Source organism: Mustela lutreola, chromosome 5, assembly GCF_030435805.1.
Source record: "Mustela lutreola isolate mMusLut2 chromosome 5, mMusLut2.pri, whole genome shotgun sequence".
Lineage (NCBI taxonomy): Eukaryota > Metazoa > Chordata > Mammalia > Carnivora > Mustelidae > Mustela > Mustela lutreola.
Window position 1 is genome coordinate 86,773,357 of NC_081294.1, and position 26,306 is coordinate 86,799,662.

The window sequence follows — 26,306 nt, forward strand, 5'->3', positions numbered from 1 at the left end:
GTAACTGGAATTTTCAGTGTACAAGCAATCTTTGAAAAGACACAAGTCTACTTTATGCCATTAAAGAAATCAAAGTAAGGCACTTCAAGATATGCATTTGAGCAGTAACATAAAGCAGGATCCAATAGCACCAAAACCAGTGCTAGAGTCCTAATCATGCTTAAGATGGAGAAACTACAGTAGCAATCCCACCAGTTAACTCCTCTTCAAAGGAGACTTTGTATAACATATGGCAGAGGAAGAACATCCTTTGCAGTCAAGCATGTCCTTTATTCCTCTATCCCTCAAAAAAAAAAAAATTCAATTTGTTAGTGTACAGATGCATGATGACAGCTGAATATTTACATAAAAGATCAAGGGCAAAATGACTTAAAGCATCAAAACTAGGCAAAAGACCAGTACTGGGGTTTCTCCATGGTGGTGCAGAGAACTGGGGACTAGTAGACAGTGTTGTATTTGGTACAAATAAGGAGTTTTGCTGGAATTCTGTTTTACTTTGCTATTATGGCCAAACTTCAAAACTGGAGCAATCTTGAAAGGCTAAGGGCATCCACTTGCTTTTCTCCTTTACAGGTACCTGAGTATGTGTTTCGATCTAAATAGGAAAGAGGAAAGTTGACTCTTTTTAATTTAGGATTTGGTGGATGTGGCACCTTGGAAGACACGGGAGATAACTAGTGTTTAGTTTAGATGATATACTTAGCAACCACTAAAGTACTGTATAATTATAGCCTAAATGTAGAATATAAATTTTAACAGATTTATCTAAACTTCAAAATTTGTGTCGTTGAATGTAATATCTTATGGCAGAAGCAGCAGTATTCAAAACATTAAGCTAATATAAAATCAGTAACATTTTAAAAATCCCTCGAATATCAGCACCTTTTGCGGTTAACACTTAAAGTCGGGAAGATTTTCTAGTTCTAAGAAGTCAAATGAATTATTTTGTAGACAGTACTGACTTAATGTATAATTCTAGGAACACTGACAAGATCGCGCTCTTTCTGTTCCCGAAGAACCCTCCCCCTCCCACCCACCCCCTTGTCTTACTTAACGTTTTCACAAAATAAATCTAGGGATACAGGTCCCCGGTTGTGGGAGGTTTCCCCTCACGGACAAATCAGCTCGAGGAAAAGAAGGGAGGGGAGAAATAAACGCCACGCAGAAGCTCTACGTGTCAGAAGAAAGGTCGAAAATCATTAACATGTAAATGGTGCTCTTTCACTTCCAAGGCTCCTTAACGCCGAGACCTCCCCAAAGACTAGAACGGTTCCGAACTTCAGGTTAGGCAACTCCGGGACTGCGGAGGAGGGCGGGGTGGGGGTGGGGGCGGAGGGAACCCAGACCGTGGCCCGACCCTGCCAGGAAGAGGGACGTGCCGCCAGAGGCACCGGATTCGGGGAGGGCCAAAACCTGGCCGAGAATGACATTAGCGAGTACCTTCCGGCAGAGCCTAGGTTCCTTCCCCTAACAAGCTCTCTGTGGTCCTGTTATACTGCTGCCTTTCCCAAAAACAGCGGAGTCAAAAATAAAGATGTACAAGGACTTCCGCCCCTCCAAGTCTCTATCTAGCGGGGGCGGAGAAGGAGGGCGCCACCTGCGCCTCCCGCGCGGAGTGGGGGAGGAGGGTTAGCCCTTGCCCGGGTTCCCCGACGCCCACTGCAAAGGGCAGTGAGAATGACAGACCGCAAACCCTCTCGCTAGCATCCCCTTCAACGCACTACACACCTAAATTCAAACTGCAACTCTCGTTAGGCGACCTCCCGACGAGCCGGGCCGAGATTGCGGCGAAGAGGAAGCCGCAAGCTGTTGTCGCCGAGACTCCTCCTCTCGCCGGTGCAACCCGGGACTACCTGGCGCACGGCAAGTGCAACACGCAAAGCCCCGGGCGCCTTGCGGCGTCACGTCCCAGCCCATTTCGACGGCCCGTGCGCGACGCGGAGCGCACAGCCTACTCCTTCCACCTGCTCCCCACCCTGCCCTACCATCTCCCCACCAACCCGGCCCAGCGGAATCCCGTGCGCCTGCCCCACCGTCCAGGCCAAGCCTCCCGCGGGCCCTGCCCACGCAGTTGGCGCAGGCGGCCCTACGCTAGCGGCGCAGCGCCCGCCGGTCCGCCCTCCCCCTGCACTCTCCCCGCCCCTTCCCTCCCTCGCATGGGCCGAGCGAATGTAGCCCGCGAGAGAAAATGGCGGCGGCGGCGGGGAATCGCGCCTCGTCGTCGGGATTCCCGGGCGCCGGGGCGGCGAGCCCCGAGGCGGGCGGCGGCGGAGGGGCTCTCAAGGCGAGCAGCGCGCCCGCAGCAGCCGCGGGACTGCTGCGGGAGGCGGGCAGCGGGGGCCGCGAGCGGGCTGACTGGCGGCGGCGGCAGCTGCGTAAAGTGCGGAGTGTGGAGCTGGACCAGCTACCGGAGCCGCCGCTCTTCCTCGCCTCCTCTTCGCCGTCGTCCTCTTCCACTTCCCCGTCGCCGGAGCCCTCGGACCCGGCGGCGGGCGGGAGCGGTTTCCAGGCTGTGGCGGTGCCGCAGCCTCACGGAGTCGCGAACCGTGGCGGCGCCCACCCTCTGGAGCCCGCGGCCGCCCAGGACAGCGGCGCCCGTAGCCCCGCGGGGGCCGAGCCCGGGGAGAAGCGGACGCCCGCCGCCGAGCCGCCTCCTGCAGCGGCCCCCGCCGGGTGAGTAGCGCGGCCGGGAACGCGGCGAGGACTTGGGGGGCGGGCAGGCGAGGGCAATGAATGAATCCCGGGCACCGCGCACTGCGTCTCGGGGCTCTGCGCAGCGACGCTGCGCGCCGCTCGCCGGGATTCGAGCCCTCGGGCACCCCCTTTGACCCCTCCGGCGTCGGGCGGCGGCCCGGACCTGGCTTGGGGGACGGTACGGAGACCCGGGGCGGGGACGTGCAGGAGAGTTTGTTATTGTTTGCAGACATGTGACAGGCGTGCGAGCCGCGCTGCAGGGACCCGTGGAGATAAGGTGTGGGGCCCCGGGCTGGCTTTGTGGGGCTCCCGGAATCGGGACTCTCCGAAGTGACCCGGCTCGGGACCCTGGCGCTGCCCTTGGGACTGGGCTGGGGGCCGGGCAAGAGCCCAGCGGCGGCGCCCCCAGAAGAGAGTCCCGGGATTGCTGGGGGTGAGGCCCGAGCCTGCAGGCAGGCGGTGGTCATAAAGGGGGCGGAGTGGGTGCGGAGCCCAGCCCCAGGCCGGGTGGGGGTGCTGGGGCGCGGAGAACGCCGCGAGGTATACCGGACGTTGACAGACAGAGCCCCTTGTCAGGTACTCGGGCCGGGAATCGGCAGAAGGCAGCACGACCGCGAGGCTCTCGGGGTGCAAGGCTCCGTAACGCCTGTCAAAGCGGTGTAGGCGGGCAGGCTGCAAACTCGGGGATTTGGAATATTTTAGGACTTGGGTCTCTCACTGCGTCCCTCAAGGGGCTCCACATGTTCTTGGGAATGCGCACAGCGCCACTAAGACTTGAGTGACTTCTGTTTGGAGTTTGAATTTGGCCTTTGAAGTTTGCATTCGGCGGAGTGGTGTAAGAGCCAGGACCGGATGTGTCAGCCATTCAGTTTCAAAGCAGTGGTGACTGCTCCCCGCAGCCTCTCCGGCGTGGCTGAGGACTGTGGCTGGGGTGCGGTGCTTCCTGCTCCGTGCAGCTAGCTGCGCGGGCTACCCGCCGGCTGCGGGATTCCAGGGACCACAGTGCAGTGGGCTTCGGCTCCGAGAGTCCTACGTGCCTATGCATTACGGTACGTGTAAGGTAACAGACGAGCCGTTCTCGGCCTGATCCTTTTTTGGCAACTGGAAATATTTATGTTAAAGGAAATTCTTTTAAGTGTGACAGTCGTAATCCTTCTTTTTAGGAAATCTGACTAGTGTTTGCACAGCATAGTCTTGATGAGTATTTTGAGTTGCTGGAAATGTTTTTCTGATAGTTAACCGTTGCCCTGTAGAGTTTCCTGACCTTTATTCTGGGTATTTTAAAGACTGTGTCTTATATTTGTTCCCCTTGTGAGACGACTTTGGCAGTAGGAATCCTTGGTTTGGGTTAATTATCTAAAGTGCTTTGGCACTTTTTTTAGCTTAAATATTTATTTAAAATCATTGTTCATTTATTACCAGGAAGTTGCACCCCCCCCAAAAAAAAACCCTAAAAATTTTGGTCAACACTGCCATGGTAGTTTGAGAGGAAAGGAGATTTGTGGCTGTGATAGTTTTCTGTGTGCACTTGAAAATATAACTCTTGTGTAACAAGAGCTACGTTTCTGTACACCTTCCTGCTTCTGTGAAGATTGGATTTAAAACCTCACTAGATTAATTCTTTGAAGACAGTTGGCACTACAAATGAGCTCCATATAAAAATATTAAACTTTAATTTTAAAAGTTAATTTTGTCTGTTCTTATGAGAACAGCTTTTTGAATACACTAAATAACTTAGTGTCAGCATTCTAGTCCTTTTAATGAGCTTTGAATATAGTAGAGGAGCGACCACTGTAAAAATAATTCTAGAAGTTGTTTAGAGTTGCCTCCACACAAAATAAGAGGACTAAGATGGAGGCAGAATTCAGGAACTGAATAATTCGTGTTTAATTTTTGCATGTTATAAGGTAGGTGTTTTTGCCTTCTTTGTTGAAGGAGTGGATTGTATTGCAGTGTATGAAATAATGAGCTAATCAGCATAATCATTTTTAAAAAATGAATTTCACTAGCCAGAATGCTGTTTGTTCACCCCAAATGTAATACCTACAGACTTCATTTATAGTAAAATGTTGATTTCCTCAATTTGAAAATACAGTGATTTTCCTTCCACTTCCTTGTCTGTGGAGTTGAAATTCATTTGCATCTATTGGTATAAACACCGATTAAGAAGAGTTCAGTGAACTTTATATTTTACTTTTTTGACAGTAGTTTTATTTGTACTTTTTTGAGGAAAATGGGGCATCGAGATTTTTAAGTATTTTTGTGTTCCAGTAGTATGGGTCTGGAGTTCCCTTCTGTCTAAAGACCTTTTGGATTTTTAAAAGAGAATTCTATGATTTTTAATTTCAGAATTTCCTTCAGTTTTTTTGCTCTTTGGATGTAGAAACTGAAAATGTGGGAAACATATTTGTGAAATATAAATTGTGTAAGTCATACTCATTAAAAATAAAAGATTTTCTGTCTGTCCTTCTCCTTTAGTGTAATAATAGAAATCAATGAAAGTTTTGTGCCTGTAAGTGGCGCCCAAGGGTTTGGAATTTTAACTTATAGAATTAGGAGCTTTTTTTCCTACCTATTATTTTTTAAGAAAAATTACAGTGTTGCTTTCCATTGAAAAGGCTGTTGTGTTTGGTAGATATAATTACTCTATCCTATTTTTGTAACTTAAAAAATCCCTAACTATCAATTTGCTGGCCCCATGAAAGAACAAGATATGCTGTACTTGTTAATGCTAGTTTTTGTTTAAAACTAAAACCATTTCATAGGCTGCTTTTATATCCTCATATAGCCTTCAGCTTTCACTTCCTTTTAGAAGCTGCTAAGTTAAAAATACAGTTTAGTGACCTTTTTACTAGAGGAGATATAGGAACATTATTACCTAAAAATAAGTTGTAAAATATTAAGTTGGTGATTTTATGAAATAATAGAAGTAGTTACGTAAGTTACATAACTTACATGAATTTGTAAGTTTTATAGTTATGAATTTTCTACAGATTCTATTTTAAATCAGGTAGGAACATTAATGCACTCTTTATTATATTTAACCTTATTAAATGTAATTCTGAAAGAAAAATATCAGAGCTATCGTTGTTGCCAACTTTTGTTTTCTTTTCATATCTGATTTTGGCAAGGGTGACTGGTTAACCAACATTCCTTAATGTATGATTTCCAATACACTATAATAACTCCATTTTGTTAGATACAAAAACCAGGAAGTAGCCCTGTTCATTGATACTCTTTCCCGTCTTCTGTAGCACCTCGAACATATGTTGCATGTCTTAAAAATGGTCATTGACTTACTGACTTGAAGATTTCAAAACATGTAAAGAAAGGAGTGTTCTTTGTTTTCAAGAGAGCAAAATAACCAGCTACAGCTTGCCTAGGCTGTCTGCTCATCAGTCTTTGACAGTGGCTGTAAGCATTCCAGAAGAAGAAATAATGGGGTGGCAAAGCAGTTAATGGTGAATGGATTCCCCTGAGGGAAAATATGGAGCATTCAGAAGTACTCTGAGAAAGCACAGTTTTTGCATTTGTAACCCATTTTCTTGGGTTGAGAGTTAACTCTCTGTAAAGGAGGCAGTAGAAAAGATGGCATGGAAAAGTAATGGTCTCCAGAGGCTGCTGAAGAACTACACTATATTGCATATATTGCACCTCTGACCTGGAGAATACTGCTTATATCAGATATACCAAGTATATTCCTTAGACTTGTTGGTTTTCCTTAGTCCTTGCCTCTTTTTATATTCCAATCAAAAGTTAGAGCTACTTAAAAATGTAAATGGATAGAAGATTAACATGAAGAAATGTGCAGTTTTAGGAACAGAGCCAAGTTGTCATTAACAAAGAATTTAAGAACTTTTTTAAAAGATTATATTTATTTATTTGACGGAGAGAGAGAGATCACAAGCAGGCAGAGAGGCAGGCAGAAAGAAAGGGGGGTGGAGCAGGCTCCCCGCTGAGCAGAGAGCCTGATGCAGGGCTTGATCCTAGGACCCAGAGATCATGACCTGAGCTGAAGGCAGAGGCTTAACCCACTGAGCCGCCCAGGCGCCCCATTTTAAGAACATTTTTAAGCACGAAAGAAGTAATCAGGAACAGAATTAAAGTAAATGTTGCAAAACAATGAGATTAGTCAGGTGCTCTTCTTATAGCAAGATTGTAAGTGGATTTTAGCCCTGGCTAAAATATGTTCATTGAGTTTACAGATATGTTTGGATTCCGTTTATGTAGTCACCTTTCTTGCCTTCTGCAGGTTAGGCCAATTATATGTAGTATCTCATTTCATTATCACTACAGCCCTCTAAGGCCAATATTATAATTTCTGTTTTCAAGAGAGGGAAACTCATTTGTGATGCTGAAGCCCTGTGATCACATAACTAGAAGATAGAACTATGTCTTTCTGACTCCATAGTTCATTTCTTTCTACCATCTGTGCTGGTTTTATTTTTCCAAATTAATAATTAAATTAATTGATAATTTTTTAGGAAGAATTTGCTCTGCAGGACTCATAATAAACAATGGATAGGCCTCTACCCAGTGCCATTGCCAATATATTTGTTCCTTTATATGTATATATTGCATAGCTTTCTATAACCTGGCCTTGTATGTGTAATACAAGTAGACTGTACTTAAATCACCTTACTGTGTTAGGCAAGGAGAAAAATTGATTTAGGCTGAGTGTTAGATTTTTTTTTTATTTTGTGCTTTATTATAAATGGAGGGAAATAAGGTAAAGTTAATGTTACTCATGAATCTTAATCATCACACATGGAAAGAAGCTGTTTCAGTATAGTGGTATCTTGCTCCTTTGTTTTTTATTTCATTCATCCAAGGTTTACAAATCTCTATATGATGATGGTCTGAGTGGTAGAGAAAAAGATTATTGATGCATGGCTGCTGTTTCTTTTGGTAGGGGTCTAGTATGAACATGTTTAACAGTACTATATTAAGTGCTTTAAGAGAGATGGAAATACAGAGATATTCCCAGTTTAAAAACTAGTGCTTTGAGTCTCATGCACAGCCTTTCACACTATAGTTGTGTAGTGAATACAGTGGTATCTCCCTAACTTATTGAGGAATTAACTGGCCTTCCAGGTTAGTAGTCAAGGGTGGTGACTTTGTTCTTTGTGCTTGTATATTTGTTCTCATAGTTTTGGCTCCTTTCCTTTGGTCTCTTTTGCCTTTCTTAGGACAGGTATGGGCTGTAGTTTTTCCATTTCCAGAGTAATGGAAAAAGCAATCTAGATATAGATTAGTTTCAAACAATTTCTGTCTATACTCTTAAGAGGAATATGTACAGAACTGCAAGTTCAAATGTGATTTTTTTTTTTTCCTTTCTTGAAAGAGAACATTAAAAGGGGGTATGGAGAGCAAGAAACTCAACATAGACCAATGGTGGTTTTAAAACTTAGTCTTTATTATTAGTAACAGCAACTCTGCTAGTTAAGAAAACAATGTTAGGGGATGCCTAGGTGGCTGTTTCTCTGCCTGCTGCTCCCTCTGCTTGGCTCTCCCTCTCTGACAAATAAATAAATAAAATCTTAAAAAAAAAAAGAAAAGTTAGGAAATGTCACATAGCTCTTGAATGTAAGATAATAAAAATAATACTTATCTTCATTTACTCTCTGGCATGTCACAATTGGTTTAGGTATGTTTAGGTATGCAAGGGAGTTCTGTATTGTTAATGATTGAGTCCTTTGGAATACCAGTCTGGTTAGTTTGGTTTAATAGATTGAGTTGTCATAGAGTGCCAAAAACTGTTATGTTATTAATACCCACCAAGTATATATTTCTGAGTATAGCCTGACACCCAGGAATTATTGAGGCATCAGACCTCTTGAAGACTGGAGGAAGCTTACACAGTGCTGTAGTTCGTGCATTAACTAAGTTTATCACATGAAAGTATAATGATGGTGAGTGGATATGGAGTAAGGAGATAGTAGATACTGGGTGGAGACTTTACTCTTAACAAATAGACATGATCATTACCTTTTGTTATTGCCTAAATAGTCACTTAACTGACAAATTATCAAATCTTCAACTGTTCTACAGCATTCTAATACTAAATATCAGTTGTTAGCAAATGAGAAACTCTGTTTTACTATTTATACTACTGCCTAGTACCTAGACTAGTGTCTGACACCCATGGATATTAGGTGCCCATAAATGTTAGGATGAATTAATTTTCCTGAAGAGGTAATTTTTATATTACCATATCTGAAGATCACAATAATTTACTTTGATGTGATTTTAACCATGGTCTAGTTTAAGGCAAGTTTTGAAGGCAAGATCTGTTTCTTATGTTGATACATAGTTGCAGTAGGTGGTATTTAGCAATCAGTGGTTGATAATATAGACTGCTTTTATATAACATAAAACTTAACATACTTAGTTTAATAGCTAAGTATAGTTTCATAGTAATTAGAGCCATGCTTAAACTGAGTTTCTAATATTTGAAATGACTCATTATTTGGGCTAATGGGTAACCCTTCTGATTTTCTTTCCTTTTTTTTTTTTTTTTAAGATTTTATTTATTTTTTTTTATTTGAAAGAGAGAGATAGTGAGATAGAGCAGAAGCAGGGAGGAGAGGGAGAAGCAGGCTTCCTGCTGAGCCGGGAGCCCAATGCAGGATTTGATCTCAGTACTCTGGGATCATGACCTGAGCTGAAGGCAGACGCTTAACTGACTGAGCGACCTAGGCACTCCTGATTTTCTTTTTGACCTTAGCAGTTTTTCTTTAGTGGCCCATCATCACCCACTTGAATGTAAATATTAAGAGATCCTTAGGGTGATCCCAGGGCTTTTGTCATTCTGTCTTCTCCATTCCCACCATTAATGCCTTTAGATAGTTATTGACCATTCACAAGTGATTGCAGAATTTGTTTTCCTAGCCATGACCTCTCCTAAACTCCAGACCTACATCTATCTGTGTGACATAGCCATACTCAGGTATCTAAAATCAAATTCAGGGTTTTCCCTGTACTTTGTCCTACTATTGTATTCTTTGCTCGTGAGACAGCAAAACCAGAACCAAGGAGTTATCCTTGAGCACTCCTTGTATTTAGTCCACCATCAGAGGCTAGGGATTTGGCCTCTTGCCACATTCCTAGGCCAGGCTTGTATGATCTCTTTCTTGGACTCTTTCACTTTCCAGGCTTGCAAGATCTCTTTCTTGCAAGCCTCCTGACTTGTTTCCTGTATCCTGCTTTCTCCCTTCCAGTCTGTCCTCCATATTATATGACCAGAGTGATCATTTTAAAGTGTTAATCTGATTATAACAATGTTCCTCTAGAAATGCAAATAAGATTAAGTCTAAAAACGTTCCAAAGCTTGCCCTTTGGTTAAAGACTAGAGAATCCTTAACATGCCCTACCCAGTCCCTGCCCTGTCTGGCCCCTGCGTGCCTCTCTAGGCCCATCTCAGATCACACTTGCCCTTGTTCTCTGCAAGACTGCCTTCTTTCATTTCCTCAAAGTCAGCACACTACCTCCTGCCATCGGGCCTTGGCATGCACTGCATGCTCCCTCTGCCGGGAACACTTTTCCCCAGTCCCAAGTCAGCACTTCATTGTTCAAATCTTAGCTCACTGTTAGTTCCTCAGGGAAGCTTTTCTTCCCTCATCTCCCAGACTGGCTTCATAGCACAGTGTCCTTACTCTCAGTGTTGTGATTTTACATTTGTTATCTCATCTGATAAATTACTATCTTCTCCAGAAGACTTTAAGACCTGAGTGGGCGGTGCCTGTGTGGCTGGATAGCAACCCAGCACCTAGCAAAATGCCTGGCCCAGAGTAGCCTGTTGGTAAATATTTGTGGAATAAATGTGTAAGGATAATAATGCCATGACAAGCTCAACCTCATAGATCGTTTGTTCTTCACCTTTGGTTAGACTTGTCTAGGACCTAACTGAGACAGGATTAAACAGCAAAAGCCTAGATGATTGATATGCCCTAAGTCTCAGTTTGTGATAGATTCTTTGGGAGGTATCTGGACTATAAGACATGCCAGGTGCTGTGAGTGAGGTAGGACAGCTTAATGTGGCATGAAGGAAATAGCTATATAGTAGTCCCTGCCTCCCCTTTCCATGGTTTCACTTTCTGAGGTTTTGGCTACCTGCAGTCAGTCACGGTCTGAAAGCAGATGATCCTCCTATTGACACTGTCATCAGAAACTCACTGGTAGCTTAATGCTTCATCACAATGCCTACACCATTCACTTCATGTCATTGTGTAGCCATTTTATCATGTTACATCATCATAAGGGTGAGTATAGTACAGTAAGATTTTGAGAGACCAGTACAGCAAGCTTTTGAGAGAGACCATGTTCATATAACTTCTTAAAAATATATTGCAATAATTGTTCTATTTTATCAGTTATTGTTACTCATTTACTGTGCCTAATTTATTAATTAAATTTAATTAATTAAACTTTATCATAGGTATGTATGTATAGGAAAAAACATTGTATATATAGGATTCAGAACTGTCTGTGGTTTCAGGCATCACCTGGGGTCTTGCAGTGTGTCCCTAGTGGATAAGGGGAGACTGCTATACTGTGTGATAATCTGCTATAGGTTGGAGGAGTTTACTATCTGTATGTAATTCTTTTGCACTTACTAGGGAGATGAAAATGGGTATGTATATTTATGTATATATGGTATTTGTAATCATGTTCATATTCATAGATACATAAATATACACATAAAGGTGTTATGCATTAATGTAATGACTCATTTTTTCAAATTCTCAGAATGTTATGTAAACTTAAGATTCCATTTTAGAGTTCTTGTCTCTTAAGTATTTATTTTTTGAGTGTATTTACATCTTAAGTATAAATATACTCAAAAAGGTGTTATGCATTAATGTAATTGTTCCTCTTTCAAGTACTTATAATGTAAACTTAAAATACTACTTATGGAGTTCTTGTCCCAATAACCCTACTGTCATGCGAAATTTATTAATTTGTTATTAATTCATCTTAGAGTAAATAGAAGTTCACGCTTGCTTTTAAGAAAAGATTTGCTAAGCAAATACCGTATGAAATCTTAGGAGCCAAGAGCCCACGTAACAGAAAACACTTTAAAGTTTACTGGTGGTAACTAAATCTTACAGCCTGCCTTATCTAGAACATGGTTTAGCACTAAGAACTAAGGAAAAAAGGCTCTCAGCTGCCAGAGGGCCTGTAACAAAATCTGTCCTTTGAAGTTCTTTGATTTTATGCTTAACAAAAGTTCAAGGGCATTGGCTCAGAATTCACTGACACTTATTTAAGATATTATTCTTGTAGTCTTATCCATTTGGTATCCCCAACACACTGCAATCAAAAGCAGCCAATTAGACTAGCAGTATGAGGAAGAGACAGGTTCCCTGATGGCCGCAGCGTAGAGAGAAACTTGACCGTAAGAGGAGAGAGGGAGGGAGAAGAGGACATCATAGCCTTGGTGTCAGAGGACACCTGATGTGAGAACATTCATTTCCACATATCTGGATGGCTTCTCAGATTATAAATTTATTAAATAGCAGGACTTCCCACATTACTTTTTGAGTACCAATTTCCTTATGTAGATAGAATGAGTGTGATCAGGATTGTTTTTATAATGGTGAGTGTGGCTTACTATTACAAGGCTTTGTTTCTGTCTACTCACTGAACTGAGCTAGAAGGCTTATTATATTTTAAGCAAGATATCCATTCAAGATAGTTGTAGAATGTATTTTGATCCTTAAAGTGGTAACCTTCTAAGTTACCTAGAAGAGATAGTCTTATGGCCTTGATGATACTGAATAAATGAAGTGTTCTTTAGAATTGCGTAAAATTGGAGGGTACTCATTAGAAATGCCATGTGGATTGTCTATATGGGAAAATCTATTTTGCTTTATTTCTTGGCCTGAGCCATTTTATACCCTGTAGTTTCCTTAGGATACTTATTAATCACCACCCCTGGTATACACTGACCTTTTTCTTAGTGAGGCTGTGAAGAGTCAGGCAGTAAGCTCCAACTCTGTAACATTGATCAATTTACTTGATGACTGCAAGGTTTTTGGTTTAATTACTTGCAAAAACATTCGTCATGTCTGTATGTGCTAAGATGATAAGTGTTTTGGAACAGACATTTCACATTTCTTTTTTCTCCTTTAAGATAATAAATTGGCTACATCTCTTATTTTTTGGATTTCTGTTAGTATTCTTAAATTCTTCTTGTGTATTTATTGAAACTTCGATTTCATAAAAAGTGTGGCCGATTAATGTAGATATTAAGATTCCTGAAAAAGTTTTAGTGTTTGAATTTTGAAAATATGTTTCAATTACTCTGGTACGCTGACATCTCCAGGCTGTTATATGAGGTCCTAATGTTTCTGGGATTCAGAATTTATAGTATTAAACTTCATTAATAAAATTCTTATACAGTCCTTTTGAAAGTAACAGAATAATTTATTTTTTAAAAAATTGTATCTTTATCATTTAACAAAAAGGACTGTACATTGTAGACTATCCTTTGCTTTTTTCTTGACAATATTTTGTTATCATGATAAACACAGAGTCTTTTAATGACTGAATAATACTCCATCTTATGTATGTCATGTTAGCCAGTTTCCTATTTTTAGACATTTATATAGTTTGTTTTTGAATTTGTAAATTAAGTTTCAGTGACAACCATTGTGTATACATTTTCATAAATTTGTGCTTATAGTTCTGTAAAACAAATATTCAGAAGTGGAATTGCTGAGTCAGAGGACATGCTTATTTAAAATTTGATTGTGTAGCTGAAGCGCCCTGTCAAACACTCTACCAGTTTATATTTACCTCATAGTATGTAAGAGTGCCCATGGCCCCACATTTTGGCCAACATTGCATATCATTAGTCTTTAATTTTTTGCCAGTTTGGTGGATGAAAGATGGTTTCTTATTCTAATTTGTTTGTTAGCTTTTTAGCATCATTGTACAACTTGTCCTGTTTATCATCAGCTTCATATTTTTTGGTGTATTTCCTTTCACACATGGGTAAGAATTGTTTGGTTTTTTTCTTACTGGTTTGTAATCATCCTTGGTATATTATAATTTTAGCTCTGAGATATATTGCATTTGTTTTCCTCCACTTCTGTTGTGAGTTATGAATTTCAGTTACAGTATTTTTCCATAGAGAAACTTTAATTATTTTTTCAAATTTCAGTTCTTTCTTTTCATTATTTCTGTTTAGGTCTTATATAATGGCCTAGAGATGCAGTGCTGGATAGTATCTAAGAGTACAGACACGTGAATTCTAATCAGAGTTTCCCCACTATCAGGTAGGGTAATCAGGCAGTTCACTTCAGTTTTCTTAACTGTGATATGAAGATACTGCTTCATAGTTGTTGCATAGACATCATCTTTGTATAGTTCTTCAAACAGTGCTTGGTGAATGGGAAACCCTGTGTAAGTAATAGCTATGATTATTCTTCATTGCAGAAGTATCACAATTCGCCAATGTTTTCTAATATTTTTTTTTTTAATTTTTTATTTTTTATAAACATATATTTTTTATAAACATATATTTTTATCCCCAGGTCTGTGAATCACCAGGTTTACACACTTCACAGCACTCACCAAATCACATACCCTCCCCAATGTCCATAATCCCACCCCCTTCTCCCCAACCCCCTCCCCCCGGCAACCCTCAGTTTGTTTTGTGAGATTAAGAGTCACTTATGGTTTGTCTCCCTCCCAATCCCATCTTGTTTCATTTATTCTTCTACCCATTTAAGCCTCCATATTGCATCACCACTTCCTCATATCAGGGAGATCATATGATAGTTGTCTTTCTCTGCTTGACTTATTTCGCTAAGCATGATACGCTCTAGTTCCATCCACGTTGTTGCAAATGGCAAGATTTCATTTCTTTTGATGGCTGCATAGTATTCCATTGTGTATATATACCACATCTTCTTGATCCATTCATCTGTTGATGGACATCTAGGTTCTTTCCATAGTTTGGCTATTGTGGACATTGCTGCTATAAACATTCGGGTGCATGTGTCCCTTTGGATCACTACATTTGTATCTTTAGGGTAAATACCCAATAGTGCAATTGCTGGGTCATAGGTCAGTTCTATTTTCAACATTTTGAGGAACCTCCATGCTGTTTTCCAGAGTGGCTGCACCAGCTTGCATTCCCACCAACAGTGTAGGAGGGTTCCCCTTTCTCCGCATCCTCGCCAGCATCTGTCATTTCCTGACTTGTTGATTTTAGCCATTCTGACTGGTGTGAGGTGATATCTCATTGTGGTTTTGATTTGTATTTCCCTGATGCCGAGTGATATGGAGCACTTTTTCATGTGTCTGTTCGCCATCTGGATGTCTTCTTTGCAGAAATGTCTGTTCATGTCTTCTGCCCATTTCTTGATTGGATTATTTGTTCTTTGGGTGTTGAGTTTGCTAAGTTCTTTATAGATTCTGGACACTAGTCCTTTATCTGATATGTCGTTTGCAAATATCTTCTCCCATTCTGTCAGTTGTCTTTTGATTTTGTTAACTGTTTCCTTTGCTGTGCAAAAGCTTTTGATCTTGATGAAATCCCAGTAGTTCATTTTTTCCCTTGCTTCCCTTGCCTTTTGCGTTGTTCCTAGGAAGATGTTGCTGCGGCAGAGGTCGAAGAGGTTGCTGCCCGTGTTCTCCTCAAGGATTTTGATGGATTCCTTTCGTACATTGAGGTCCTTCATCCATTTTGAGTCTATTTTTGTGTGTGGTGTAAGGAAATGGTCCAATTTCATTTTTCTGCATGTGGCTGTCCAATTTTCCCAGCACCATTTATTGAAAAGGCTGTCTTTTTTCCATTGGACATTCTTTCCTGCTTTGTCGAAGATTAGTTGACCATAGAGTTGAGGGTCTATTTCTGGGCTCTCTATTCTGTTCCATTGATCTATGTGTCTGTTTTTGTGCCAGTACCATGCTGTCTTGATGATGACAGCTTTGTAATAGAGCTTGAAGTCCGGAATTGTGATGCCACCAACGTTGGCTTTCTTTTTCAATATCCCTTTGGCTATTCGAGGTCTTTTCTGGTTCCATATAAATTTTAGCATTATTTGTTCCATTTCTTTGAAAAAGATGGATGGTACTTTGATAGGAATTGCATTAAATGTGTAGATTGCTTTAGGTAGCATAGACATTTTCACAATATTTATTCTTCCAATCCAGGAGCATGGAACATTTTTCCATTTCTTTGTGTCTTCCTCAATTTCTTTCATGAGTACTTTATAGTTTTCTGAGTATAGATTCTGTGTCTCTTTGGTTAGGTTTATTCCTAGGTATCTTATGGTTTTGGATGCAATTGTAAATGGGATTGACTCCTTAATATCTCTTTCTTCTGTCTTGCTGTTGGTGTAGAGAAATGCAACTGATTTCTGTGCATTGATTTTATATCCTGACACTTTACTGAATTCCTGTATAAGTTCTAGCAGTTTTGGAGTGGAGTCTTTTGGGTTTTCCACATATAGTATCATATCATCTGCGAAGAGTGATAATTTGACTTCTTCTTTGCCGATTTGGATGCCTTTAATTTCCTTTTGTTGTCTGATTGCTGAGGCTAGGACCTCTAGTACGATGTTGAATAGCAGTGGTGATAATGGACATCCCTGCCGTGTTCCTGACCTTAGCGGAAAAGCTTTCAGTTTTTCTCCATTGAGAATGATATTTGCGGTGGGTTTTTCATAGATGGCTTTGATGATATTGAGGTATGTGCCCTCTATCCCTACACTTTGAAGAGTTTTGATCAGGAAGGGATGTTGTACTTTGTCAAATGCTTTTTCAGCATCTATTGAGAGTATCATATGGTTCTTGTTCTTTCTTTTATTGATGTGTTGTATCACATTGACTGATTTGCGGATATTGAACCAACCTTGCAGCCCTGGAATAAATCCCACTTCTTCGTGGTGAATAATCTTTTTAATGTACTGTTGAATCCTATTGGCTAGTATTTTGTTGAGTATTTTCGCATCTGTGTTCATCAAGGATATCGGTCTATAGCTCTCTTTTTTGGTGGGATCCTTGTCTGGTTTTGGGATCAAGGTGATGCTGGCCTCATAAAATGAGTTTGGAAGTTTTCCTTCCATTTCTATTTTTTGGAACAGTTTCAGGAGAATAGGAATTAGTTCTTCTTTAAATGTTTGGTAGAATTCCCCCGGGAAGCCGTCTGGCCCTGGGCTTTTGTTTGTTTGGAGATTTTTAATGACTGTTTCAATCTCCTTACTGGTTATGGGTCTGTTCAGGCTTTCTATTTCTTCCTGGCTCAGTTGTGGTAGTTTATATGTTTCTAGGAATGCATCCATTTCTTCCAGATTGTCAAATTTATTGCCGTAGAGTTGCTCATAGTATGTTCTTATAATAGTTTGTATTTCTTTGGTGTTAGTTGTGATCTCTCCTCTTTCATTCATGATTTTATTTATTTGGGTCCTTTCTCTTTTCTTTTTGATAAGTCGGGCCAGGGGTTTATCAATTTTATTAATTCTTTCAAAGAACCAGCTCCTAGTTTCGTTGATTTGTTCTATTGTTTTTTTGGTTTCTATTTCATTGATTTCTGCTCTGATCTTTATGATTTCTCTTCTCCTGCTGGGCTTAGGGTTTCTTTCTTGTTCTTTCTCCAGCTCCTTTAGGTGTAGGGTTAGGTTGTGTACCTGAGACCTTTCTTGTTTCTTGAGAAAGGCTTGTACCGCTATATATTTTCCTCTCAGGACTGCCTTTGTTGTGTCCCACAGATTTTGAACCGTTGTATTTTCATTATCATTTGTTTCCATGATTTTTTTCAATTCTTCTTTAATTTCCCGGTTGACCCATTCATTCTTTAGAAGGATACTGTTTAGTCTCCATGTATTTGGGTTCTTTCCAAACTTCCTTTTGTGGTTGAGTTCTAGCTTTAGAGCATTGTGGTCTGAAAATATGCAGGGAATGATCCCAATCTTTTGATACCGGTTGAGTCCTGATTTAGGACCGAGGATGTGATCTATTCTGGAGAATGTTCCATGTGCACTAGAGAAGAATGTGTATTCTGTTGCTTTGGGATGAAATATTCTGAATATATCTGTGATGTCCATCTGGTCCAGTGTGTCGTTTAAGGCCTTTATTTCCTTGCTGATCTTTTGCTTGGATGACCTGTCCATTTCAGTGAGGGGAGTGTTAAAGTCCCCTACTATTATTGTATTATTGTTGATGTGTTTCTTTGATTTTGTTATTAATTGGTTTATATAGTTGGCTGCTCCCACGTTGGGGGCATAGATATTTAAAATTGTTAGATCTTCTTGTTGGACAGACCCTTTGAGTATGATATAGTGTCCTTCCTCATCTCTTATTATAGTCTTTGGCTTAAAATCTAATTGATCTGATATAAGGATTGCCACTCCTGCTTTCTTCTGATGTCCATTAGCATGGTAAATTCTTTTCCACCCCCTCACTTTAAATCTGGAGGTGTCTTCGGGCTTAAAATGTGTTTCTTGGAGGCAACATATAGATGGGTTTTGTTTTTTTATCCATTCTGATACCCTGTGTCTTTTGACAGGGGCATTTAGCCCATTCACATTCAGGGTAACTATTGAGAGATATGAATTTAGTGCCATTGTATTGCCTGTAAGGTGACTGTTACTGTATATGGTCTCTGTTCCTTTCTGATCTACCACTTGTAGGCTCTCTCTTTGCTTAGAGGACCCCTTTCAATATTTCCTGTAGAGCTGGTTTGGTATTTGCAAATTCTTTCAGTTGTTGTTTGTCCTGGAAGCTTTTAATCTCTCCTTCTATTTTCAATGATAGCCTAGCTGGATATAGTATTCTTGGCTGCATGTTTTTCTCGTTTAGTGCTCTGAAAATATCATGCCAGCTCTTTCTGGCCTGCCAGGTCTCTGTGGATAAGTCAGCTGCCAATCTAATATTTTTACCATTGTATGTTACAGACTTCTTTTCCCGGGCTGCTTTCAGGATTTTCTCTTTGTCATTGAGACTTGTAAATTTTACTATTAGGTGACGGGGTGTGGGCCTATTCTTATTGATTTTGAGGGGCATTCTCTGAACCTCCTGAATTTTGATGCTCGTTCCCTTTGCCATATTGGGGAAATTCTCCCCAATAATTCTCTCCAGTATACCTTCTGCTCCCCTCTCACTTTCTTCTTCTTCTGGAATCCCAATTATTCTAATGTTGTTTCGTCTTATGGTGTCACTTATTTCTCGAATTCTCCCCTCGTGGTCCAGTAGCTGTTTGTCCCTCTTTTGATCAGCTTCTTTATTCTCTGTCATTTGGTCTTCTATATCACTAATTCTTTCTTCTGCCTCATTTATCCTAGCAGTGAGAGCCTCCATTTTTGATTGCACCTCATTAATAGCTTTTTTGATTTCAACTTGGTTAGATTTTAGTTCTTTTATTTCTCCAGAAAGGGCTTTTATATCTCTCGAGAGGGTTTCTCTAATATCTTCCATGCCTTTTTCGAGCCCGGCTAGAACCTTGAGAATTGTCATTCTGAACTCTAGATCTGACATATTACCGATGTCTGTATTGATTAGGTCCCTAGCCTTCGGTACTGCCTCTTGTTCTTTTTTTTGTGGTGAATTTTTACGTCTTGTCATTTTGTCCAGATAAGAGTAAATGAAGGGGCAAGTAAAATACTAAAAGGGTGGCAACAACCCCAGGAAAATATGCTTTAGCCAAATTAGAAGAGATCCAAAATCGTGAGTGGGGAGAAAGGGGATAAAAAGAGGTTCAAAAAGGAAGAAAGAAAAAAGAAAAAAAGAAAAAAAAAAAGAAAAGAAAAGAAAAGAATTTTTTAAAAAAAAGAAAACTCCTAAGAAAAATGTAAAAAAAAATATATATATATTAGATAAACTAGTAAAAAATCGTTAAAAAAGAAAAAGGTAACAGTTAAAAAAAAAAAATTTTACCCGAAGGCGAGGAAAAAAAAAAAATGAAAAAGGAAAAATTAAATTAACTGCAAGACTAAAAAAAATCACAGGAAAAAAGCCATGAGTTCCGTGCTTGGCTTTCTCCTCCTCTGGAATTCTGCTGCTCTCCTTGGTATTGAAACCGCACTCCTTGGTAGGTGAACTTGGTCTTGGCTGGATTTCTTGTTGATCTTCTGGGGGAGGGGCCTGTTGTATTGATTCTCAAGTGTCTTTGCCCCAGGCGGAATTACACCGCCCTTACCCGGGGCCGGGGTGAGTAATCTGCTCGGGTTTGCTTTCAGGGGCTTTTGTTCCCTGAGCGCTTTCCGTAGAGTTCCGGAGGACGGGAATACAAATGGCGGCCTCCTGGTCTCCGGCCCAGAGGAGCCGAGAGCCCAGGGCCGCACTCCTCAGTGGGCGCTCAGAGAACCGCGCCCAGTTACTCCCGTCTGCCTGACCTCCGGCCGCGCTCCGAGCTCACCGAGCCTGCGACCGGTTCAAGGTAACACGGAGCTGCGAGCTTACTGTCGGCTCTGTCTCTGTAGCCGGCTTTCCCGTTCCAATACCCGCAAGCTCTGCGACACTCAGACACCCCCGATCCTTCTGTGACCCTGCGGGACCTGAGGCCACGCTGACCCCGCGTGGGCTTCGCCCCGGTTTAGCCTCTGGAGCGATGTCCCTCAGCGGAACAGACTTTTAAAAGTCCTGATTTTGTGCGCGGTTGCTCCGCCGCTTGCCGGGAGCCGGCCCCTCCCCCCGGGGTCTATCTTCCCGTCGCTTTGGATTCACTTCTCCGCCGGTCCTACCTTTCAGAAAGTGGTTGTTTTTCTGTTTCCAGAATTGCTGTTCTTCTTCTCTTCGATCTGCCGATGGATTTTCAGGTGTTTGCAATCTTTAGATAAGCTATCTAGCTGATCTCCGGCTAGCTGAAGCAGTCTCAGCTTGCTACTTCTCCGCCATCTTGACTCCTCGTTTTCTAATATTTTTATGTATTTAAAAATATATTTATATGTATTTATTTGAGTGAGAGAGAGAGAGCACATGCAGTGGGTAGAGGGAGAGGGAGAGAGAATCTCAAGCAGACTCCATACTGAGCGTGGAGCCTGATGCAGGGCTTGATCTCACTACCCTGAGATCACAACCTGATCTCAAACCAAGAGTTGGACACTTAATCAGCTGAGCCACTCAGGCACCCCTAATTTTATGTATTTAAAAGAAATACTTTAACCTCTGATCCATCTGAAATTTAAGGGGTACAGAAGGCTCTAACTTTATTTTTTCCAAATGATTAGGTGTTCTAGCACTGTTAATTGACAAAAAATATCCCCTTTATCATACACTAAATTTTCAAGCATTTGGAAGTTCGCAAATGCATTTCTTTTTTTTTTTTTTAAATAAAGATTTTATTTATTTATTTGACAGGGAGAGACACAGTGCGAGAGGGAACACAGCAGAGGGAGTCGGAAAGGGAGAAGCAGGCCTCCCGCCAAGCAGAGAGCCTGATGCGGGGTTTGATCTCAGAACCCTGGGATCGTGACCTGAGCCGAAGGCAGATGCTTAACGACTGAGCTACCCAGGCACCCCCCCCCCCAAATACATTTCTTTATTCCAGATCCTTTTCTTAACACCAGGAGCCTAAACTCCTGAATAGCCACATTTCAAGTTTTGTACAAAAATTAAAAGAAAGCCATTGACTAAAGAGAAAAAATATATCACGAGACTGTTAACTATATGTTTGCTGACTCATTAATATTTTGGTTCTTGAAATGTCTTAGCCTCAGTGGCAAAACCCCGCATCCAACTGCCTCCGGGTTAGTTTCTCTCGAAGGTACAGCTCTGGCAGGCATTGCAGTTGCCACCTGTCCAAACTGAACCTCTGTCCTCCCCAGCCTTCCCATCCTCTCCCTCAGACCTCCAGGTTGTTTGAGATGCCTGTTAATTCCTGCCACCATCCCCCTAATTACTGCACTCTTACTCTACTGGCTTTTTCAGCCTCAGCATCCAGGCAGTCTCTAGTTCTAGTGTTCCCAGTTCTCTGCTGGCTTTGGAATCTACACCGTAGCTGCTAACGCAGGGTCACGCCTCTGTCACCTCATCCTAGTTCTTGGAAAGCTTTCTTCATACCTTTGTACCGTCATACTGCTTTTAGACATGTCTTCCTGTCTTTTCCCTACACTGTGGTTAGAGTGGGGCTTCTACAGTGCAGGTCGGACCGTGACACTTCTGTCCATGAAACTTTCCTTCATCCTTTGAATGAAGTCCAGACTCTTTATTGTAGCTCAGAAGCCTCTAGTGACCAGCTCTGCTCCCCTCTTCACGCCCCTTTCAGGGCATCCTCCTCCAGACCTCCATATTCATCCTTGTTCATCCATGCTCATATTACTGTTTTCCCAGCTCGCCCCTCTTTTTTCTCAGTGTGCCATTTCCCCTATCTGGAATACTCATTTTATTTCCATTGTGAGATGTTTTTAAATATGTTTTTATTCTCTTTGCCATAAAGAATTATTGGCATTTTACTAAATATAAATGTGGCTATTTGCAGAAGTCATTACTGTATTGGGAACTCATTACTGCTGAACTCTTTGGTTTTGAGTTCTTCAGTATCTGAATTAGATTTGCCACTTTTAAACCTCTTCGGTTTTGCCTCTGTCACTGCATGTGCATGGTCATGTCTCACTGAACAGTAGTGTTTACAGAGTTGTTTATAAAGTATATATTATTAAAAAACAAGTCAGATTTTTCTATTTGTACTAAAATTTCAAAGGTGCAATATCAGGAAAATATTTTGGTGCCACACAACGTATTGCTGTCTTTGAAAATAATCCAAGACCATCTCCAGTCAGAGAACAAACATGCTCAAATGCTTCAAGCACAGGGTTTGACTGTGTTGTGGGCACATCATCACAAGGTTTATATCAGCTTCCGGGCCTCCTCAGGCAAGGTTCCAGGAAGCTGATGGGCTGTAGAAGATAGGCATGTCAGTTGTGGGATCACTTGAAATCTCTTTTTGTCTGGTCTGTACTCTCTGTAGAGAACCCAAAGGGCAGAGTAGTAAACATGCCAGGGCGAATGCCCATTGCCAGTGCTCTTACCCCCCTGAGGGTGCCACTGCCTGTGCCTTCAGGAGCACTTTGAGTGACTGCTATGAGCTAGCAGGGATGAAGCCTAGGTATGAAGGACTTTAACAAGGTAACAGTGTACTGGTGACAAGGAGTGTGCAGGCCTTAGCCGGGAGTGGGACAGTATAGGGAGGGTATTCTGGGAAATGGAAATTCTGTGGCAAGTCCCAAAGAATGCAGAGTTGTTAAGCAGGTGAAAGGGGCTTGCAGGAAGGTTTCATGGCTGGGGTGACAGAGCTTGGGAGGGCAAGCCCTCTCTGCTGATACGGAGAACTGCAAATATAATTCAGATAGCTTTGTCTGGGTGGAGAGCAGAGTGTAGATGGGGCTCAGGAATGAAGCTGGGAACAAGATTTCTGTCTCTGTCCAGAGAGTCAGGCTCTCTGCTTCCGTATTGCTCCTACTGGCGGATCCTTAGATCTTTGTTTTTAGGACAAAATAAAAAGCTTTTGTAGTTTGACAGGTAATCACAGGTTGCTGGGAATTGGGTTAGGAGACCCAAAGGAGTTACATCAGAGCTGGTGTGAGATAGTCTGTAGCCACAGGTCTGGGAGCTGTGGCTCTTTGCACTGCCAACAGCTCCCACAGTTTCAGAGGTTCACAGATTGGGAAGTGTTCTCCTGTAAAACAAATGCCATCCACTTTGATTCTGAATGTGGTTTTGGAACTGCACGTTTATATTTTGGAGATGGCTCAGTGTAGTGATTGGGAACCTGCATCCTGAGAGTCAGGCCTGTTAGCCACTTAATACTGCTGGACTTTGGGCAAGTCACTTATTCTGAACTTCAAATGTCCTACCTCAAAAATGGTGTGAGTGGAGTGATCAGATGAAATAATGAAGCATGATTTTTGACCCAGAAGACTACTCAGTAAACATTAACTGTCAATAATTTTACTGCAAGTAACTGAAGACTCACTAATACTTTGTGCAGATGAGGATGAAATTAAGAGACTTAGGGTTACCTTACCAGTTGCCATTAGTTTAGCAAAAGTAGTGTGTATAGATTATACATTATCTTGAGAGCAGTTTATTTTCTTCATTATTTTGAAATTATTTGCTAAAATAATAGAAAACACAACTTTCAAAACTATGTGTTGAGGGATAAAGCATATCATTGGTACTACATAGATCAGGGATCTCATCACTTTGTGAGGACATAAGGCTGGTCTCCTGGGTTTTCTCACCTGTGAAAAGAAGAGGTTGACTTACATAATCTCTTAGTTCCCTTAAAGTTCTAGCAACTTTCCATTAATTTAATTTGAAAATTACATCTTACATATATCTTTAGTAGTAATTATTGAAACATTTAGTTTTTTGAACTTACAGACTCTTGGAATTTTAAACCTGGATATCGGCTCTAAAGAGAAATACAAAGGAGAATTGATGAAAGCTCAGAAACAAGAAATCATGTTTGTTAAGTGACATTAAATGAAGAGAAAATACTTACTTTTTTAAAGCCTATAACTATACTGGAAGAATAGTATTTTGCAAAGTGGAGAGAAATTAGGACAGAGTAGTTAGCATGTTTGTGTTTAACAGATTCTGTTAGAGCGGAATTTTGAAAATAACTTTAAATCTAATTTTGGGAGGCACCTGGGTGGCTCAGTTTGTTAACTGGCTGCCTTTGGCTCAAGTCATGATCCTGGGATCATGGAATTGAGCCCCACATCAGAACCCTGCTCTGCGGGGAAACTGCTTTTCCCTCTCCTGCTGCTGCTCCCCCTGCTTGTGCTTTCTCTCACTGACAAATAAATAAAATCGTAAAAAAAATAAGCCTCGTTTTTATAACTATAGTGTTAAAAATTGTCTTTCTTTACTTCAGCTTTAGTTGTGTAAGGATGGATATACCTGGGGTAACCTCTAATAAGCAAAGCTCTCCTTGGACTTTTTCCTGTGTTTATAAAGTTCTTCCCATAAATGGCTATATGCATACATAATTTCCTTTTTACTTAAAACTTTAAAATGTGCTCTTTGATGAACACTTAGTTGTATTGTTTCCTAATTGTGAAAATTCAAATTTAATTGTATTGGGTGGGGTTATTTTCACATACTTTGAAACGAGTTGGCAGTTCCTAGTAAGTATGAATTTCACTGAATTTTTTTTATCTAAGAATTTGGGGCTCAGGTTATAGAAAAATTTGACTTTCAAGTAGATGTAGAGTAGGACTTTTTAACTGACTTACTCATTATGATTGTACCAACTTGAAGCATATCCACAGAAAACTCTCTGGCCCATTGCTGTTCTTCATACACAGAACTAAAGCTGCTTCTAATTCATTGCTGAGCACATCCAACACTAATATTGTTTGTCTTAGATTCCTGGTCGTGAAGAATACTTGACCCTTTCTGTTTCCATCACAGCCTATACACTTAGTTCTGAATGTTGGGATCAGTTATTCACACATCTGGGAGCACTTATTACATGCTACACACACCTGATTTATTCACAGACATAGCTGTGATGAGAAGCAGAGCAAGTTCTTTTAGTCTCTATCGCATTAGCACCATTCTTCTAGCTTATTGTGACTGATTATGATAACTCGCGATAGTTTTTGTTACCACTGATAAGGCAGGTAAGACTGTCATTTGCACAATGCAAACTGAACTCATCCTTCAGTTTTATAAGTGCATGGTGGAACATTCCCTCCACTGCAGGAGGATTTGCTAGGAGTTTTAAATAGTGCCAAAGATGCATGAGAACAAAGCCTTCCCTCTTGGGGCTTAGATCCATAAAGGCAGTTTTGGCACCAAAGAGAAAAGGTTTATGCTCAAGGACTTCTTGCTTTCTTTTCTCCCGCTTACTTCCTGGTAGAAAACCATTAGTGTCTGAAGTCAGCTTATCTCTAAATAAAGCAGCTTGATAAAGAAATGTGCTCAGAATTACATTGTGTAATATAATGCTTTATTCTTAGTGAAGGTTCGCTAAAATAGTGAATGTTGCAGGTTTTAATTACTAAAAATAAATTAGTAGAAATTTCTTATCTGAGTAGATAATATGGTTGACCATACACTGAACCAAGATGAAATTATTTTTTCTGAGTTCTGTCTGTGTTTCATAGTCTCCGCCTGTAACACATATACATCCCTCACCCCTCCCTCAGCCCCCAACACACATGTAGTTCTTGCCTTTTCACTCATGCTGACAAGTTGTTCTGGGACTTGATATTACAAGGTCTTCAGTAAGAACTAAGTTCTTTGCTATGGCGAGTTTCCTATAATGCCATTGCATTCATACATTTTCATGTATTTCTCAGTTGTTTATTAAAAATAAATCTTAAAAATCATTTATTGAGCATTGATAGGGTTTGCCTTTGCAATCAATCTGCTCTATGCTTTGAGTTGCTTATCCCATACTTTTACTCTTAGGCTGATTTTCTGTCCTCATGCTGTTGAGTTACTTCTGCCCTATTATGTTACTTTGAGCACAGGAGCTACATTTTATATTCGCTGCAGTCAGATTATTTTTAGCTGTCACAGAATTTAGCTCAAAGACCTAGAAAAGTACATGTTAATTGATTAAAAAAAAAAAAAACCTAATCTAGGATTGATTTTTTTTTTTTTTAAGTGTACTAAAGGAGATTGCCTGCATCAAAAACATTGGTAAT

The 26,306-nt window shown here is 40.9% G+C and overlaps 1 protein-coding gene across 4 annotated transcripts in view; it reads left to right on the forward strand.

The window, feature by feature from the left end:
- The first annotated feature begins 2,164 nt into the window (after window positions 1-2,164).
- Window positions 2,165-26,306, forward strand: part of MAP3K1 (mitogen-activated protein kinase kinase kinase 1) — an 86,690-nt gene continuing 62,548 nt past the window's right edge. For 2 of the 4 annotated variants that reach the window (XR_009353963.1, XM_059175021.1), the window contains exon 1: window positions 2,165-2,673. Coding sequence is in view for 1 of the 4 variants with exons in the window: in XM_059175021.1 (XP_059031004.1) it covers window positions 2,189-2,673 (485 nt within the window). In the remaining 3 variants the exon portion in view is untranslated. The other 2 variants (XM_059175026.1, XM_059175025.1) reach the window with 2 other exon arrangements.